At 46.4% G+C, this 19,498-nt stretch overlaps 5 protein-coding genes across 5 annotated transcripts; 2 read left to right on the top strand and 3 right to left on the bottom strand.

Annotated features, from left to right (window-relative positions):
• Positions 1-2,737: 2,737 nt before the first annotated feature.
• On the bottom strand, positions 2,738-7,873 carry H6S33_000613 (uncharacterized protein; the record flags this gene model as incomplete). The annotated part of the gene is made up of 4 exons (XM_044832010.1): positions 2,738-4,992; positions 5,051-7,537; positions 7,606-7,695; positions 7,786-7,873. 4 exons carry the CDS (start codon positions 7,871-7,873, stop codon positions 2,738-2,740), a joined length of 4,920 nt encoding a protein of 1,639 aa, XP_044700172.1.
• Positions 7,874-9,250: 1,377 nt separating this feature from the next.
• H6S33_000612 (uncharacterized protein) lies at positions 9,251-10,221 on the bottom strand (the record flags this gene model as incomplete). The annotated part of the gene is made up of 4 exons (XM_044832009.1): positions 9,251-9,319; positions 9,485-9,921; positions 9,993-10,070; positions 10,137-10,221. 4 exons carry the CDS (start codon positions 10,219-10,221, stop codon positions 9,251-9,253), a joined length of 669 nt encoding a protein of 222 aa, XP_044700171.1.
• Positions 10,222-10,950: 729 nt separating this feature from the next.
• On the top strand, positions 10,951-11,709 carry H6S33_000611 (uncharacterized protein; the record flags this gene model as incomplete). Its single annotated transcript, XM_044832008.1, has 4 exons — positions 10,951-10,971; positions 11,047-11,176; positions 11,242-11,472; positions 11,558-11,709. The coding sequence occupies 4 exons, from the start codon at positions 10,951-10,953 to the stop codon at positions 11,707-11,709; spliced, it is 534 nt and encodes a 177-aa protein (XP_044700170.1).
• A 263-nt stretch (positions 11,710-11,972) lies between these two features.
• H6S33_000610 (uncharacterized protein) lies at positions 11,973-13,182 on the bottom strand (the record flags this gene model as incomplete). Its single annotated transcript, XM_044832007.1, has 5 exons — positions 11,973-12,106; positions 12,228-12,812; positions 12,867-12,928; positions 12,986-13,089; positions 13,147-13,182. The coding sequence occupies 5 exons, from the start codon at positions 13,180-13,182 to the stop codon at positions 11,973-11,975; spliced, it is 921 nt and encodes a 306-aa protein (XP_044700169.1).
• Positions 13,183-14,674: 1,492 nt separating this feature from the next.
• Positions 14,675-19,492, top strand: H6S33_000609 (uncharacterized protein; the record flags this gene model as incomplete). Its single annotated transcript, XM_044832005.1, has 16 exons — positions 14,675-15,588; positions 15,646-15,833; positions 15,885-16,051; positions 16,108-16,216; positions 16,275-16,351; positions 16,414-16,501; positions 16,566-16,705; positions 16,758-17,126; positions 17,181-17,371; positions 17,716-17,820; positions 17,891-17,942; positions 17,997-18,271; positions 18,322-18,400; positions 18,462-19,001; positions 19,067-19,230; positions 19,285-19,492. 16 exons carry the CDS (start codon positions 14,675-14,677, stop codon positions 19,490-19,492), a joined length of 3,666 nt encoding a protein of 1,221 aa, XP_044700168.1.
• Positions 19,493-19,498: the final 6 nt, after the last annotated feature.

Genomic DNA, 19,498 nt, shown 5'->3' with positions numbered 1-19,498 from the left:
TTAAAACCTAGGGAAGTAGTGGTAGTGGCAGTAGGTAGTGAATATTAAAGAATGTCGAAATATGCTTGGTTGCTTCTGTTGTTGAACACCACCTGCACTCTCACGGCGAAGAGAGGGACTGGGCAGCTAGCTGGATGTACGAACAAGAGAAGAAGGGGAGCAGAAAATGCCAGAAACAAAAAAAAAGTGCGGATTCACTTGAACTTGTACCGGTAGGGGGGTGGAGGGATAAGGCAAAAAAGTTCGCCCAAGGTGTAGGTAAAGTATGCATACTGTACTCTACTCTACTAAGATTCGGCTGGATTCATAATATCCTCCAATAAGCGGCCACCATCTCTCTAAATTCCCCCACTGGCTGAGACATTGTTCTACATTTTACTCTACGCTCCCCTACACTAGCTCTGGCAGCGTCCCTAAAACATAGTCAGCACGGGGCAGCGCCGCAGCACTGGTAAAGCCTATCCCAGCCCCCACGACTGATTTGCCAAAAAAAGAAATTTTGGACTTGAATAGCTTCTCCGTTTAAGCTAGGTCGGTTTCCTTTTTTTGACGGGAGAAGCGAACGGGATGTCGCGCTGGCTGCCCTGCGAGATGTGCTGTAGCAATAGAGTACATATTTCGAGGTAGTTATAGATATGTATATATGTATGTAGTATTGGCCGTGATGATGATGATGATGATGATGATGATGATGAATTCGGTATGTATGTATTGTTGCCCTGAAGAATGTCATATCCCTAATCACAAATCACATGGCATATGCCTACAAGCTACGTAGACACCGGGGGGGAGTACTTCTGACAAAGCCTAGGCCGGAAGATAGGCAATTGATATTCGGAATATTACGTCCCATACCCATAGATACTCCAGATACCTACATGTAGCTACATTCTATTCCCAGCTGATATTCCCCAGCTGAGGAGTGTAGCACGTTAGAGTAACATGTAGGGGCGCTTCCAAGTTCACAAAAAAAAAAAAAAGTAGGGGGGGCTGAGTCCTTCGTTGTTTTGTCGGTTGCGGTCCATTTTGGCTTTTGGGTGACCTGGGGCCCTGAGAGGGTGTGTGGACCAGCCGAAACAGTCCTTGCCTCTTCCGGGGTAGCACTGTTCTCAGGCGAAATGCTTGTTCGAGCTAAGCTAGCGGGCCCTGCTGATGTCTCTTTTTTTACCCAGGGTCTGCATCTAGCTTTTGTGTCTACATGTAGCCCTAGGGCCAATCGCTAAATAATAGATTTAAAACAAGGCCGTGGTATGCAAGCTTGTTTCTGGGTACATGTAATATTCAATACCTCAACCTCACGACTCGTACGCTAGCATTCCCTTCAGAATTCCAACTGCAGCAATACATGTACCGACATTCGTCCACAAACAACTGCTGATGTTGGGAAAGAGAGCATAAGTGCTGAACGGGGTTGTCTCTAATCCGTTTCAATGCCACCACCTCCACCACCATTACCACATCGCTCCATGCAATCCCTGGTTTGCTGCGCTGCACTTGGCTGGCAGCCACCGCCATTGGGTTCTGCACCACGGAATGCCCTTGGGACCTCAGACTTCACTAAACGAGCAAATAGGAAAAAGGAGCGTTTTACTGGCTACCGAAAACCGAGAATCAGTGCCTGCATGAGTAGTTTCATAACACGTTGGCCCAGGTGCGACGACGACGACGTCGACTCCGCGGTCAATCGAGCTGATAAGCTGGGCTAGCCGGCACCTATCTGTTTACCTGGCCACTATGTAAAACCCCCCAGGCACGAATAACGGCCACTAGGCTCCCGCAACATCTCATGTCTAGATATCATCACCAATGGTGTGCACATGGTGATGATTGATAGATAGACTGGGACGGCCTGTCCAACGATGGGTCGCCGTCAGATATAAGCCTTTCTGGAAACAGGACTCGTCATCAACGGCTAATCATCCGTTCTTCTATCAAATTCTACAGACCGAAAAATGTCCCCATGTAACTACAACGCACTGCCCGCAGCTTTTGTCCATACAGGAAATTCATCAGAGGAGAGGAATCTCAAGAAAAAGAATGAAAAGGACAAAGAAAAAGAAGAAAAAGAAGAAAAATTTCGCATGTAGACCCCTCTATTGAAAGCCTCGCCAACCCCCAACCCTGTATACTCGGATAGTGAAAGATACTAAAGAAATTTTCCATACTCATGTCCTTCATTTCTAGTAGCGACTACACACTAAAGAATCATTTTACCTTTTTATGGCCCACCCTCGCAATTTCTGTACAGTCGTTACAGGCATTGATACAGAGAGGTGACTTAAAAATCTAATCATAGTCAGTCTCGGGTCTTTTTCTTAGAGGAGATTGATAGGAATATACAAAAGTCAAAGAAGACTCGATCTTCTTTCAGTTTCGGGAGTCTCTCCTGATCTCGTGCCTGTTGGTATGCCTCCGTGAACTTAGAATGATCATTTACATCCTCATCGCAATCCCGGAACGACATAGGTTCGATACGGCAACGCTCTAATGAATGGAAATTGGAGTCTTTCCAGAAGTCCCCACAGATACGATAAGGTTTCCAGCAGAGATACGAAACGTTAGTACAACATTTGCGGATTGTGCTACAGAGATGCGATCTCGTATGCGACATTTCATCTGCCGTGGAATTTCCAAAAGGATCAACCCAAACAAAGTAGATAAGACGAGTGATCCGACCTGGGTCAGGCAACTTTTCGATTGCACGCGCAAGCCCTGTCAAACTGTTAATGATGTACAATCATGAATATGTTTTGAAACCCGAAAGACTACCTCCAGAAGTAACTAATTTGCAATCCACAATCACAAGGGTCGTCAAGTTTTTAAGCTTCGGGCAAAGAGCTGCCAGACTCCTATCAGAAATTTCCGGACATCGCTCCATCGTAAGCGCCTTCAAAATGATTTCGTTGCCACCTTTTAACTGGAAGATCTTTGAATTTTTGAGGTTATTGAAGTTTGTTGCAGCGTTCTCCTGACAATGAAAAATCCTGAAATTCTCCAGGTTTGGATAGTTTCTCGACAAATTGATCCAAATATTATGGGCCACAATGCCCTTGCTCTTGTCATCCTTGATTTGAATTTCTCTCATCATTGGAAATTTCTCGAAAACCAGGTTAAATCCCATGATAGCACCATGCATGTTCACCGATAGTACTTGAAGTTGGGGGCAGCTCTGCATCATCCTGGTAAATAGTTGTGCCAAATCACTGACTTTTGGCATCTCCGCTAACTGCTTTGAAGGACTTCTGTCATGGGCCATATATGATGCCCCACCATGTATGTTTACTTTGATGGCGCGGACCATATTACCCAATTCCTCGTCTTCGCTGATTGTCCGGACAAACCGCTCAAAACTAGGAAGTTTGTTCAGATTGACATACTTACAGACAATCTGTTGGCCTAGATGACGCCAATAGTGGCAGGAACGGAGAACTGCCCTCAGACGTCGATACCTTGTTGTGGTAAAGCTGGTATCAAATTTGAAGCTATTTCCAATGTGGACATTTTTCGTTTCCATTTGGTCCTCCGGCATGAGGCCGTCGGCGAGATAGCTGAAAATCGTCGTCAAAGTGTCTTCGGACAATTTTCTAATGCCGGTGACTGCTCCATCAGAGTAACGTCCAATATGGCTCCTGTCAGCTCTAACCATTACTGATTTTGGTCCATCGAATTTCGGCGCTTCGAGGGGCTCGTCTGGTACCGACTCTGCTCTTTCAACGTTTCCATTCAAAGCAACTCCTTCCTTGGGGGTTTTCTTTTTTTCCCTCTTTTTTGGAACCAACTTTGTAGACTGGACAGCTTCGGCTCCCATGAATTTACCAAGAGGTACGCCTCCATTATCATCCTGATCTGGCAAATCTCTGGCCGCATGGGCTTTTCTGATCCGATACTTATTTTTCTTCCCGGTCTTTCTAGCTTCCCGTTTCTCAATAGCCTCATCATCGGACCATTGTTTGTTGATCCCTTGAAAATCCCATGTATCGACGTCGTCATCATTGACCCGATTTCTCCTGGTTTTTGAACTTGCAAGACCCTTTTCTTGACAAGGACCCCCATGATTACCCTCACAAAACCAGCAAGCCCCCGCCCGAGGAGTTGTAGAAGGCTCGTCCTTAGGGTTTTCTTTTGCTACTCGAGGATAGGGGGACGGAGTCACCTTTGCGTTTTGTTCTACCCATTTGAGGGAGGGAATAGGAACATTGTCCAGAATACGGGCCGAAGTAGAAACGCGAGCAGGAACGGGGGCACGAATAGGGTCAGAGGCACTTTCAGGAACGGTGGCAGGGGCGGAAGACTTCGCCTTTACGTTTCGATTTTTGTACTTGGGGTTTGATTTAGGAGCACCCGTGACAGGCCGTGAAGATGATAAAAGAGATGCAGGTGGAGGTGATACCGGTGCTGACCGAGACTGCGTCGGTGGTGTCGGTCTTATTGTAGACGGCGTCGGTGGTGTCGGTCTTATTGTAGACGGCGTCGGTGGTGTCGGCGTTATTGGGGGTGGTGTTGGTGGTATCGGTATTACTATAGACGGCGTCGGTGGTGCCAGTGGTGCCGGCGCTGGCAGAGACGGTGTCGGTGGTGCCGGCGCTGGCAGAGATGGTGTCGGTGGTGCCGGTGTTGTTGGTGAGGGCGTCGGTGGTTCTGGCGCTGGTACAGATGGCGTAGGGGGTGCTGGTGTTGGTAAAGATGGCGTCGGCGTCAGTGGCGATACTGGTGTTAGCAGTGGCAGTGGTATTGGGTTGAAACCTTTCTCGCCCGATTTTTCTTCAGCAACAGAGATATTACCCTTGGTAAACTGGCCGGGTTTTTGTAAATTGGCGGCCAGAATAGGATCTTCGCTCCGCGTGCCCTCCTTATTCGTTATACTCTCTGGTAAGAAAACCTTCACGTCATCAAACACTGTATCAGTGCTCGCGGGGTGATTCCTTGTGGGGGCCTTTTTTTCTGCAGGGGCCTTTTTTTCTGACGATTCATTTTTCCCCGGTGACAAAATATCTGCAAATCATATCAATGTTCAATGTTCAGTATATATATATATCGTATGGATCATTACCAATCCAGGGATCCGGATTTGTTTCCTTTTGAGTTTCCCTTTCATTATCCCAAAACAATCTCACTGCATTCCGGTCGACATAGGGCTCGGGCTTGGGCGAATGCCTAATAGAGAGGTCCGCTTGTTGGAACAGCTCGGGTGTGTACCTGCCCGAACTTTCAGAGCCCGAGTCTGAATTTTCAGCTGTATAATGTAATAAGCCCGGTTGATGGTCATTCGGGTCGTCTTTTGGTTGACGTATCTTGGAAATCAGGTTCTGATTTGTGTGTAGCCCTGACCCAAGCCTGCTATTATACTTGCCACCATGAGAATTCTTTACATCTCCGCATTTAATAGCTGGTAGATGCGAGGGTTCTATAAGAGTCCGCTTTTCTGCATGTTGTGGCTGATATCTATTATTTGTCGGGGCATGATTGTTTTCAATTCTGCGGTTTGGGGGAGTGTAATTCACTAGGGCCATCGTACCATTGGCAGTTGGATGAAAGGTTTCTCTATCCTGTAGCTTATTTCTGCTGTCAATTTGATAATTCATCTCACCTCTTTTATTCAGATCAGAGGTCCAGTTGTGGTCTTGGGGGCTTATTCTCGCTGTGTTATCTGGCGGGTGGTTGTCGCCACCGACTAATGAATATCCCAAGGACTCGGATCCAGTCTGAAAGGGTCTTCCTTGCCTGGAGTTGGATACACCACTTCCTGGACTGCGACTATTCATGGTTTTATTTCCGGATATTGAGTATCCTGGTTGATAATCACGGTCAACGGGCGAACCCACAGAGCCATGTGCGCTTGAGTCAGTCCTAAAGGATCCGGGAAATTTAGCTGAGGGAGTCGCAAACTGCTGGCGAGCTGTAGTCCCTCTACCGCTGGTATATCCTCCATTGTTACCGTTGATGTACCCTCCGTTGTTACCGTTGATGTACCCTCCGTTGTTACCGTTGGTGTACCCTCCGTTGCTATCGTTGGTGTACCCTCCGTTGCTACCGTTGGTGTACCCTCCGTTGCTACCGTTGGTGTACCCTCCGTTGTTACCGTTGGTGTACCCTCCATTGTTACCATTGGTGTACCCTCTAGTGTTACCGTTGTTGTATCCCCCACTGTTACCGTTGTTGTATCCTCCAGTGTTTGAGGGTCCATTTTCGAACCGATCAACTGAACCCTTGGAGTAATGATAGCCGCTGTTTTCTTGCCGAAAACCAGTCCTGGGACCCGTGGGTTTCCGAGATTGATCGCCACCAAATGTTTGAGGAATTGCTATCTCCCTTGCCAGAGAACCTTGACTCTGCAAAGTACCGAGGTTACCTGCTGCTGCTTGATTGGGCCATTGACCATTGGGAAAGCTAGGTCCGCCCGGGGTGCGTCCTCTTCCTCCATGCATCCTTTTTTGTAATATCACATCGCGCGGAGCTGGGATATTTCCACCTGTATTCCTCATAAGCTGAAGTAGCTCATTCTGGATATTAATGGCTTGTTTTGGTTTATTTCTATTCGGGGGGGTAGAGTCCGTTTGAGAGGCACTAACAGAAAAAACACCGCCATTCGGTCCTGATTTGGTGTTACTTTGACCGATTGGCCTAAAGCTTTGCTGACCACCTCCAGTGTTATTCGCGTGGGGTAGAGGAGCATGGCTCGGGAGAAATTGATCTTGATATATCCCCTCATTCGAATATTCCTGAAAACCATTGTCATTACCATGAAATGAACTATTTTGATTGCTTCTGTGGTGGGTTTGTCTATGGGGGTAAAAATTTGGTGCCCGCATTGGCGGCGGCGGTGGTGGTGGTGGTGGCGGCGGCGGCGGCGGTGGTTGATCATAATTCATCACTCGTTGTTCGTGCATGACGTCATTTTGATATACGGACGGACGGGATACCTCTCTTGCCATCCCTTGATATGATGCGTGCCTGTTAAGGCTGGGATTGTATGGTGAACGACTAGATTCTGGTCTATGGATAATTGAACTGTCCCTAGGCGGTTGGATATGGTTCATAGCCGGCGTAGATCCTCCCCGTGGCTCATTATCATAGTTCGCTTGTCCATTGTAGAAATTCCCGCCTGAAGGAGATTTAAAGATAGAAGAACTTGCAGTAGGGCCGTTGTCTGGTCTCCCAACTGTGATTGAATCAATAACATATCTAAGGGGGGCATCGTAGTCCATTGACCTCTCGGCTTGTGATAGATCCGCCTGGTTAGTCAATGATACACCGCCATTCATCACAGAATTCTGTGCCTCTATTACAATATTGGCCTTGCCAGTACTTCGGTTGTCGACTCCCACCTTTGGAAGTGCGGCCATGGCAGCATCTCGTTGCTGTTTCGAGACATGCTGCCGGCTAATACTATCGTTATCGGCGCCTGAAGCAGCTCTCGGCATCTGGCTTAAAGTAGGTCTTGATTCAGCCACTTGGGCCTCTCTCAAAACGCCGGACGGTAATTGAACGCCGGATGATATGTGGATCAATGGGCAATTTTCCTCTCGAGAGCAGTAGTCTAAGATTCGTTTTAGTCATCCTTGTGTATTCAGGTTACATTCCAAGGGCATCATTTGCGCTCAATACTTTTCCTCAAGAAATGATCTCTGCACAACGGCTTAACGTCGCCGGGCTCAATATTGTGCTTCCAGGGGCAACCTTGTGTGGAACATTTTGCTGTAGGTTATTAGTTTATATGTGGCATGGCGCTGAGGCAGTACGATGATGAAGATGGGGCGCGGAAGAAGTTGGGCAAGGTATCCTTACCAAAAATCAACTGCTTGCGACACAGGATAGAACCATTGCTCCGCTCAAACTTCTCTTGCTCATACTCGAGCTCCCCCATCCCAGACATAGTGACGAGATTTGGGTCCCTTTGTTGTTGTACTTAATTTGACGGATTAGCCAAGTGATCGTAAGAGTGTCGGGTTGTTGGTCAGTGGAACAAAAAGACAAAAAACAGAAGTCGTTTTCGAATGGGAGGAAGCGGCTTGACGAAGAGAGCCAAACAGACGTGAAATTGAGTAAGTATAGAAGTGTAGAGGAGCGCGCTTGGGATTAAATTGATGTATATAATGCGAGAGGGGTGGGGTGTTGAGATGAAGAGGAAGATGATTACGATGATTATGACTGATATGGATTGTAAAGGAGGCGCTAATGGAAAGCGCCAGATTGAGGAAGATGAAACTAGAGAATTATGAGGGGGCGGATTCCGATGGGAAATATAGGAAGCAGGGCAGCACCCGTCGGGCTCTTGGGAAGAGACAATTGCACAACCGATAGTGATAGTGAGTGAAGCTGTGGTGATGACAGAGGTGCGTACTAGTTAGGTAGTGCGCAGATACAGAGTCCCACTATAATGAGAGCGCCTTCAGTCTATCAGACGAGCGGGGTACAGGGCGGACGAATACTCTGGTACCAGGAAAAGCGCATGTAGGCAGGTATCGTCAATCAGTACAATTTCATGTAGTTGTGGGGGAATTGGTGTGTCGGTTGCCTGAATCTTGCACGGGCCACACAGAAACCGTTCACCTTTCTATGTATGTAGACTATTACGCATTGCGCGCATGGCTCCCGCCGCCCCCATATATCGCTTAATTGCATCCCATGCAGCCTGCGCCTAAGACACCATGATTGCGAATTGTCGCTCTCCACAGAAGGCTTGCCAAGCAAAGTACCCATCAATAAGAAGGCACTTAAGGTATCAGCTTCTGTCTACCAACGTCACCCAGGCCAGGATGGAAAGAAATATATCAAATAGACTAGCAGTACATACATGTACCTAGCGCACTATATATTGAGGTAAATGACGATTGGGCTTGCAATCATACTTCTTGCAAAGAGCACTGGAAGCTGGGTCGATACAACAACGAAAGGCTTATCTCGTCCACTTTTGCATACATGTATGTATTGTCATTGGCGGTTCGTCTCTTCCGGAAGATTTAACTTCAAGTCTACAGTGGGGTTTACAGATAGATACAGAAATGAGCCTTAGCAGTATAGTGCTGGAAGACAATGGACATGCCAAAGTATGAATCATTAGGACTGTGTTGGGCGGTACTATTCTGATAAAGGAGCCGAAAATCCATTGATACATGTAGTCATATCTACATAACCGGTATACCTGTCTCTGTATAGGCGGAATCGAACCTCCTCTTAAGATACAGTGACAAACTTCAAGAGTTTGGACTGTCACCTGAACTGGACCGTAATCTATTGAACTGGGCCCATATCAGACCATTCCACGGCCAACATTTTCTTTTCTTTCATCCCAAATATTTTTCCCTGAACAAGAGCAAACCTAGATAGCCTCATTAGCAATGGATCCACAACCTGAACCATTCTTAAACACCTCCAATCCATCCAAAACATGGTCATCCAGTTCCTGGTATTCACACATGGGCGGAACTTGGCAACTAGAATGAGGAAATCGTTATGCGCGGAGCATAAAAAACTTAATACGTACCGTCTTCTCGTTCTCCCACATACCGGCACTCCTTGCGATTACGCCAACGATGGTGTCTGGATCGTTCTTGGTGAACTTCCCTTCTTCCTTGTGCCTGGAGACCACAATACTCCTTCCTATAATCTCCCACACTTCTACCGGCTTATCCAGTAGCACAGTACCGACACCAGTTAAACCCACTTCCACAGTTCCGAGCCGGCCCCGCGACGGTTCGTTATCTTTGACCTTTTCATCTTCCCAGATACCGCCTGTTGAGACTGCCCCTTGTGAGATATCTCCGGTAGCCCTGACTGTAGCATGGTAGGTCCCCGGTGATAGCCCACGAATAGTGAGATCGAAGATTGTAAGCTTTGCTGAAACTTGAACCATACGTACAAGACCGCGGACAGGATCTGCGATGCCTGGGGTATGTGTTTCTAGGATAGCTACGGCGGCGCCTGGGTTCAAGTCAATTACAGTCTGTTCGTACATAATGGGGAGTATATCTGGTGAAGAGTGAATGGCATACTATTAGGATTCCCGCTCCCGCGCAGGATTGCATCTCTTCCGGTGCTCTGAATTGCTGATACTATTGCTGAGGGTGCCGCTTAAGGGAGGTTAGAATTTTCTTCCGCGCTGGTAGATAGAAGCAACGGAGACCGGCGTTTCATACCCGTCCCTTCGACCGAAACTAATTGCTTCACAAGATCCGCATCCACATTTAAGATGCCTTTTGTAGACCGAGTAAGTCGCTGCATGGCCGAGAGAAAGGAATCAGGGTCAAGAAATTACCAGGAAGCTGCTGGAGTGATTTCGTAACATCATTAACGCATGAATCGCATTCTAATGGAACTGCGAAAAGGGTCTGTAAATTCACACCTTTTATCAGCTTATCGAGCTTGTCAATATAAGTAGAAAGGGAATTTGGACCTTGAACGGGTGAATCATGGCCGAGGTTTTAGAACAGTCACCGAGTAAACATAAAGTATAGGTACGAGGAAGAAGTCAACACAGAGTCTATATATCGGTAAGACGACAAATAATATTTCGGTGAGGGGCAGTCAAGTGGGGTGTTGAGTATTATTTTGGAGAATGTTCGCGCAATTGCTTGGTAATACATAGACTATGACAGTCCTTTCTGGGTCAATGGCGAACCTAGTTCAATAGCGAATGCATATGTACTTATTGAACAGTTAAAAACTGGCCTATTTACAAGTATAGATATTTGCGAATGTCAAAAAGAGTGTGCTTCTAATTGTGGGATTATGTGCCCTTAGGAAAGTAGAAAAAGCCGAGTCATTCTACTTGTGTTCGGATGAGATAGCATGATCTTGGCTAGTTTAGTTGTTCGCCGTTGACCCATAAAATACTGTACACTGGAACTTCCCGGTCCGGTTTAGAATCGCAAATTGTTCTAGGCAATTTGCCAAATCAACGATCAACGTACCTCCAAGACCTCCTCGACAGCACGACGAACCTCATCCACAATGTCAGCCAATATTGGTAGGGTATGTATCCTCCTCCTCCTCCTCCTCTTCCTCTTCGCTCTTTCCCTATACTTATATAAAAATTGACTGAGCCAGACTTCCCTGGCTTACAGCCGCACATGGCACCACGTTGATATGGGCCACGACCAGCGGGCCTTTGGACGTATCGCAACACAGATTGCAATTACCTTGATGGGCAAACATAAGCCTATTTATGATCCGAGTAGTCAGTTTCCCTCAATTCCTCGGACAGGAGTGAAACTTTCTGACGCATATGCGGGGGATTTGCAGCCGATTGCGGGGACTACGTTGTAGCGACGGGGTGTGCATACCTCAAGACCACCGGTGACAAACGTAACTTGAAGAAATACTATTCTCATTCGACCAGACCTGGTTCCTTGAAGGAGATCAGTATGGACAGAATGATCGCAAAGTATGGTGGTGCTGAGGTGCTGCGAAGGGCCGTTTCGGGAATGTTGCCAAAGAATCGGTTGAGGAGCGTACGGTTAGAGAGGCTAAAGGGTAGGTTGCTAGTCTCCTCTATTTTCTGATTTCCTGCTATACGCGGGCACTGATGTTCTACTCACTAATATAAACCTTTGGACAGCTTTTGACGGATTTGGTCACCCGTACAAGAAGAATTTGGTGAAGTTTCTTGACCCTTCACATGCTGGGCATGCCTCTAAGTCCAAGACACCAGTTACGGATGCTATTAAAGACTTGACACAGCCAGAGGCAGCAACATCAGCGACTCCATAAAGTTCTTGTTAAATAGAGGTTGTATATATTTATATTAAAGACTTCCGCTAATTCATGAAATAATGCAACATTCTAACAGATATATATGTAAAAAAAAAAAAAAAAAAAAAAAAACAGTACATAAATTTATGACATTATGCTCCCTGAATACAAATACTTCGTACACTCGAAATTTTTTCGGTATCAGGATGAAGCATAAATATAGAATAAAATACAATATTTACCACAATATCTCAAGAGAAATAGACTTATGAGAGATAGATCTAAAGTTTGGAGAGGACCTTCGAGGCCCCAGGTCTTGAAACGGTGCATTTAATCAGCCCATTAGGGTTGGATTGTGGGGCATAAACTTCCGCGTCTTTTCCTGTATTCTTTAGTCCGTTGAACCATTCGAGATCTGTGTTATTCGTCAGCCTTGCGCAACCAAAATTAGGCAACAACCAAAAACAAGGCTTTGTAACACCTAGTTTTTGATATGCTTGCTGCCATACTTGAAGTGACCTTATTGGTGGACTTACTGATCTCAAAATAATGTTTGTTTGGGAGCGAATAGTCCACATGATTTACTTGCGGAACTGCAGCAAGGATCTGATCTGCCATTTTGTACATGGTAGCTTGAACGCTAGCACTGTTGTCTTCCGCAAAGGTCTTCAAAGTGATGTCTCGGGCTTTCTTCCACGCGACATCGAAGTTAGGGATGAGCTTCCTGACGTCATCGAGGGTCTTGAACAAGTTCCATTCCCAGGTTGAATCAACCTCAGTGCTCAATATCCGATCCCGGGTTTCGCCCAAAGTTGTATATTCATCTCGTATGAAGCCGTGAAATGCGGAACCAGTGCTCTTCAACACAAAAAGCCCCTGGAGTCCAGATCTGATGGTAATACCAGTTTCTCTTCTGCATGTCACATCTACGTCCCTAGTTTCCGTGCCATCACGGAGGAAGGAATGAGGATGCGGTTTCCCATCAATGTTCATACGTGTCCATCGATGGGTAACAATCTTGACATGGGCGGCATGGATATGGGGATATTTTTCTGGGAAGTGTGAGGCCACGATGGAACCAAAGAGTTCTGGTGGCGTGACCGGATTTTGTTTTGCAAGAACTGTACCCCTGAATTAGCGAGCTGGAACATCACCAGAAAGAGCTCTCTACTCACTATAAACAGTGTTCTTCATTGTGTCGGTTGCGACCACAACACTGTTATCTGCCTTCGTGTACCTGCAATACTCATTTAGCTGACGTTACTCGTTTTGAAGTGAACCCGAGGGAACATACGATGTCTGGATATCACCCTCAAGCAAGACACAAACTGTCATCTCTGTGACAGTATGAGTATTTGTAGCCTCATCCCGGTGCACTTTGTATAGACGAATGTTGTCCTAAGCTCAAAGTCAGCAAGTGCACTCACGCGTTCGAAATGGCATTGGTTACGGTACCTTTCCATAGCGAGCTGCGGAGACTTGTGATGCCATTGCTGAAGTTATTGGAGGATTATATGGAGTGTAGAAGTTTGTAGAGAGCTTTAGGATGTGTATTCGATAGCTTCTAAGTGCTGCCTCCCCAAGAAGACGGCCCAGGGTTGCGGGAATCTGGGGTGTTATATAGCTTATCAGAGCTCTTCATTGTACTAAAGGAAATACATGTATCCATACAGTACCGTAGCCCTGTTCCAGCCCCCAACATGTTATTAGACTAGCATACCATTATCTTGGGCTTTTCAGGGACAACGATCAGCGGTGATTCCCTACGCGGACCATTGAAAAGTAATAGTTGTTAAGCTATGCTGTGTAGTTACTTCCGTTTCTAGGCGTTGGGTGCCTTCTGCTGCACGCTGATTGGTTTCCAAATTTTGCTGCGTCTCTTTTCGTCCCCTTCTAATATTTCTCAAGAGGCGGACCGGTACGCTCGGCTCGGAATTTCTGTACCTTAGAGAGGGCATCGTACGGCAACCGTTCGATATTTCTGCCAATCTAGCGGAGGTAGCCGCACGGCGATCCCCGCAATGTCAAACCTCCGTCTCCGCTGGTAGAAGAGTATCATCTCGAAGGGTATGGTCGGCTATCCTCCGCCCATAGGAAAAACGCTTGATATCTTGGCTCCATACTTCTTATCTGCATACATGATCACACACACACATGTCTACATACTTTTATTTGTGTAGGGCTGCTTTGTATCTCCCCGGAAATTTACAGAGAAGAGAACAAGTCCTGGCCATATGCGATAGCTGGTATTATTGATGTCAGTGAATCAACTTTGTTCTTTAGCATACCCGATGGTAAATACGGTACTGTATGTAGCTAGCTGTAGAAAATCTGCCTCCTACCATACCGGCCGGTTACGAGCCCACAGGTGTGGAAAGCCCCGAGGGAAGAGGTGGGTCGGACAGTCAACTTAAACACTCTGCCACATTGGGGATCGGGGATCAGCCACAGATGCAAAGACTTAAATCTGAAATCCCTTTACAATACTGCAGTGTTTAGAATTGTAAGAATCACCTATAACCCTTCGTGATACTTTATCTTGTAAGTTGAGGATGCCTGTGTAGCGGTATGAGCAGTTCCGTTTTGAAGGTTTCTGCGTTAGATACGCTGTCGGGACCGTTGTTTTCATGTTTTGGGCAACCTTCAGTGTTGTCTGTTCCCAGCCTCAACTCAACTTTAGCCTCCCCCCCCGCCATACCCCCCTCCAATCTGCCCAACAATCGACCCCGCGTCACCAAAAGCTTCGACGTATCCAAGCTTTGGAACGTCGTTTCATCTGTCCCGTGAACATCGTCGTTCCGTGACTGCCCAGTAACCTCCCCCCGTCTCTGGAAGCTCGGGCTGCCACAACGCGACTTGTTCTCCACCGTCACGGAAGACCGGGGCATCATACATTCTCCCGCCATCTCCCACGTTATCTCGTATATCCATGTTCAAGCTTCAATCGGAAGCTTGACCCGACCCTGATTCGAACAGGTGCTTCATGGGAGTGCAAACCATGTCCAACGTCTTCACTTCATCCCCAAAGTCGGTATCTGGAACTGCATCCCCCATACCCCGGCTTCGAGGTGCCAGCGGAGGTGATAGAGAAGTCTTACTTCAACCTCGTACCAATGGCATCAGACCTAGTGCTAGTTACGGCGGCGTCGCCGGTATGAGTGTTGGAGGCACGACTGTGAATGGACCGGGAAGCTTCAGTGCAAGTCTAAGGAGTGCGACTACCACTGTACCGACACCAAGTGGTCTTTCAGGAATAGTCGATACTCCGAGCTCAACGAGTCCATTAACTTCGGAGAGATTGGTCGAGGAGCTTACCGATCAACTTAACAGAGCTATCAAATACAAGGAAGGAGCTGAAAATCTGCTGCAAGTTCTGGATTCAAAAAAGATCAAAGAAGCAAAACAGGCACGAAACCAGGCAGAGAAGGAGTACAATGCCAGAAATCAAGAGATTACACAACTCAAAACCCAGATTGAGGCGATAACAAAGCCAAAAGATATTCCACGGAGGCCACGAGAAGGAAACAAGTTCCAGGGGACGCCTATAAGGCCGGACGAGGCAAATGGGATTTCTGTGTTAGGTACATCGGAGTGGGATCCCGGGAGTGAATCGCCGACAATAACGCTCGCGGAGCTATTGGGGGATTTGGAGGAGAAAGACAAAAAGCCGGAGTATTATGTGGACAAGGCTAATAGCTTGGTCATGCTGTTCAAACGGCATCAAAATCTCAAATATGAATTGTCGTGGTCCACTTTCGGGCTTAGGGTTCAGTTCATGCTTCTTCACGAGGCCAAAGAAGTAGTTGCGGCTGGTTACCGTATAACGAGATACGCTATTACTGATCTTCACTCGCTCAGAAGTATCAGGAGCTTGCGAACAGACTATATTACTATTGGGTACGGAATTTTTACAATCAGCTTTTGTAGTACCATATACTGAACTCTTTTGTCTAGCTCATTAATCAAAGATTCGAGGGCCAATGTGGAACGTGAACAAGCGTTAAAGTTTGTACGTGCATTCATAGAAGTCCCTGGGGGGGTCAAAGAAATCTCTAGAGGGATTGTTCGAGGCATTGTTGCATGTGCAGAACAAACTGATGATAGACTACGAGCAATTTCTATGGAAACCTTGGCAGAAATTTGTAAGCTCGTTCCCTCAATTCCCCACAAATCTTTGTTAATCTTTCACGCAGTGATCTTGGACCCATCACTTGTTGTTGCTGCTGGGGGTGTTAGAATACTTACCCAAGTTCTTTCGGATGGGCCTTACGAACTTTCGGATACGATATCATTGGCGTTTTTGTATTTATTGGACATGCCTTCTTCGAGAAAATATATACGACCAGGGAACGATATAGAGGTTAGTCATATACCATGTTCTGAAGGTTATTTGGCTCTGATATTCATGGTATCAAGGTTGTTTTTTCGGTGTTCACGGATTGTCATTCAGTAAAAGTTCCAGTTCCAGAAGAGAAATTGAAGTCTAGCGCAAAAGTAATCAGTTGCATGCTCAAGTCATGGCCAGGTATGCAACACCGAGGTCCGGTCGGAGAGATATATCTTTGTTCTAATCGCAACCGTAGGCCTCCTGGCATTAACAATGTACAATCTACGTGCTCCAAGATCTCTAGTTGATGCGCTATTCATACCATCTCCTAGCGTTAGAGTATATCTCCCCTTCACTAACTATGGACCCGCCCGAGACCTGCTAACAGTTTTAAGGACACAATACTCGAGTTGTTTTTTGACATCTTTAAGATTAAACCTCCTTCGTGGTCCTCTAGTTTCCTCGCTGGTCGTCGGCTTACTAGTAAGTGCCTAGATACCCTGCAGAGAACTGATAGTAAGATTATGTTTCCTAACTCACTTACCAGCCTATGGGAGGGTGGCCAATCTCAAATCGGAAGCGTCCACAAAGCCCGCAAGATCAGAAGGAGATAGCAATCATGGAAATCTGGTTGATCACTTCACAGCTCTGCTACTTGCAGTATTCTTTGAAGCAGGTCTGCTAAAAGTTAGTACCTGAGTCTATCACAGCAAATCCTGCCACTAATGTAGAAATTTAGGCTTTGATGGCCTTAGTAGAGGATAACAGTGATCCAGCAATAGTTCGAAAAACCACTCTTCTCCTTGGGGAAGTTTTAAAGTTAGCCAGCCGCCTACTTCCAAGCACTTACAGTGCACATCAACAGCTTCTTCCCGATCTCTTTCAGTCTGCGGCAAAATTCGGCATCGATGGCCGGTTTGCTGCTTCTTCCGCTGTCTACCAAATCGATAGTCTTAACAGGACATTGCATCGCTCTTTGGCAACCCAGACCGCCCAACGCACCTCTCTCGATGAAGAGAAAAGAGGTCAGAGACAGGTAGAACTAAAATTGAAGATAAATATGACAATCGATGAAAAGCACTTTTCACAACTAATCGTCGAAAGCGGGGTACAAAATCTTTGACAGACTGGTTTAAGACTTATGACTAACTAAATCCTACAGGTTTTGAACACGAAAAGCTACATTAAGTGGAATTGGGATTCCCTAAATGAGATGATTCAAGGCCCATTGCTCAATCCAAAGAGACTTGAAGAGGCGATTAAGGGAACTAAATTCATGAAGAGGTTAATGTCTTTCTACCGACCGTTCAAGTACAAGTTCTCGGATGTCAAAAACACAAAACCCAACCAGCGGTATGTTAGGATAGGGTGTGCTCTATTCCAAACTCTTTTAAAGACTGCCGAAGGCGTCAAATATTTGAGTGAAAATAAGATATTAAGGCAGATCGCTGAATGCTTGGCACAATTGGATCGAGTGAGTTTACAAGATCCAAATAACACCCACTTGCATTGGCAGAGATTAATAGATACTAGATGAGCGGAATCACCTCCCCTGAACCGCTTTTTTCCACCTCGAGATTGGCAGACACCCTAAGCAGTGGCTATTTCGCTATGCTGGGAACATTGAGTAGTGATCCGAAGGGTCTTCAGTGGGTTACTCCTGTCAATATCTATAGTTGTAGCTAATTTTCTCGCAGAATGATGGAACGCTGGCGCATGTTCAATATGTTCTACCATATCAGCGATTTACCTGATAGACCAGACCTGATGGAACTATTTGTTTTAAATATGGATTTTACTCTGTATGGAACCAGTGATCTGATCTATATATCTTTATATCCTTAGTCGAAACATACTAATTCCATACATTAGGGAGGGTCATCCCCGAATCATTCTTGGGAAGGTTTTAACTGCGGGTCCAAAGGTGATTTTCTCCATCTTATGACTGGCAGAAAGAGGCTTGCCTGACTGTTTTTAGACCGCGCGGCTATTTGCCACTAACCATCTCCGAAGTCTTATTTCAACCACATCTGCCGGGAAAACACCTTCACAAACCCAGCAAAGCAATGAGACAGCAGAATGGGCAATAGGACTTCTCATGACTCAGCTTTACGACCCTGATGTCGAGGTTTGTGAAACTGCGGTAAAAATTCTTGAAGAGGCTTGCAATGCGACACATAACCTAGAATATGTGGTTAAACGCCGGCCACAGCTCGATCATCTGGGTGAAATCGGTGCACCGCTACTATTGAGGTTTGTGGCTCACCCTCGATCTGGATGATGTTAGTTGACGATTTTGTTAGATTTTTATCGACATCCGTGGGCTACCATTACCTAAATGAGCTTGATTACATCAACAGGGAAATGGATGATTGGTTTCATGTAAGTTATTCCTGGTGAACCATTTTCTTTCTCTGGCCGTGATGGACTGACATTTAGCCAGGGGCGTAATGATTCGTACGTTCTGACTGTTGAGGCGTCACTTGCGAGAGCTTTTGCCGATGAAGAGCCTGTAAAGAAGCGCCCAGGTGATATCAATGCGATAGACCGAGACATGATGGGCATAGTACCCCCGCATTTCTACCGAGAACTAGCCAGAACAAGCGAAGGATGTGTCCTGCTGAGAGAAAAGGGCCATTTTGACCAATTTGCGTGGTTTATTCAAAAGCACGGCTTGGAGGATGATGACTTGGAGATCGTCACTAAGGTCAAGGGTTGCCTATGGGCCGTGGGAAATATTGGATCAATGCCCTTCGGAGCTCCGTTTTTGGATGAAGCAAACATCGTTGAAGCGATTGTCAAGATAGCAGAGCAATCTCAGGTGCTAACTCTCAAAGGTACTGCATTTTTTGTCTTGGGCTTAATCTCAAAAACCATGCAAGGCTTAGAAATCCTTCTCGAACACGGGTGGGATGGTACCACTTCTACTATGGGGGATTCTCTGGGGTTTTGCGTACCGTTGCAGCTTGGGCGCTTGTTCTCTGTAAGTCTTATCCCAGTGCACGGCAAGCCCCACATCTACAGACTGGCAAGCTAATCTATATACAGCTCCGACCCTGGGTACATACGGGTGACGAGACCAACGCAGTCAACCGGCCGTCACCACTGTCATCTGTGATTGGTGACGATCCACTCGACGCAAAGATACTCACGGCCATCGCGAACCTGAACAACCACATTATGGAGGGCACATCTACGAAGGAGTTGAACAGGTCAGGAATTTATGTCACCTTACCTATAGACTGAGCTAACAGTAAAGATTACAGGCTGAAAGCGAATCATGTGTCCCACTTTCAGAGCTCTGATCTGTATCGCCGAGTCATGACGTTACTAGAATCGTATCGGTATCGACAGCATGTCCGACGGTATATCATTGACCTTTTTGACAAGTCTGTCGTGGAACAGATAGTAAGGGATGGAAGAGCAGAGCAGGATTCTATAGAATCGCCGCAGACACCCGAAGACGTGCGGTAGTCCTTT

Source organism: Morchella sextelata (assembly GCF_020137385.1).
Source record: "Morchella sextelata strain SCLS chromosome Unknown scls_1, whole genome shotgun sequence".
NCBI classification, from domain to species: Eukaryota; Fungi; Ascomycota; class Pezizomycetes; order Pezizales; family Morchellaceae; genus Morchella; species Morchella sextelata.
This window is presented reverse-complemented; position numbering and strand designations above follow the sequence as displayed.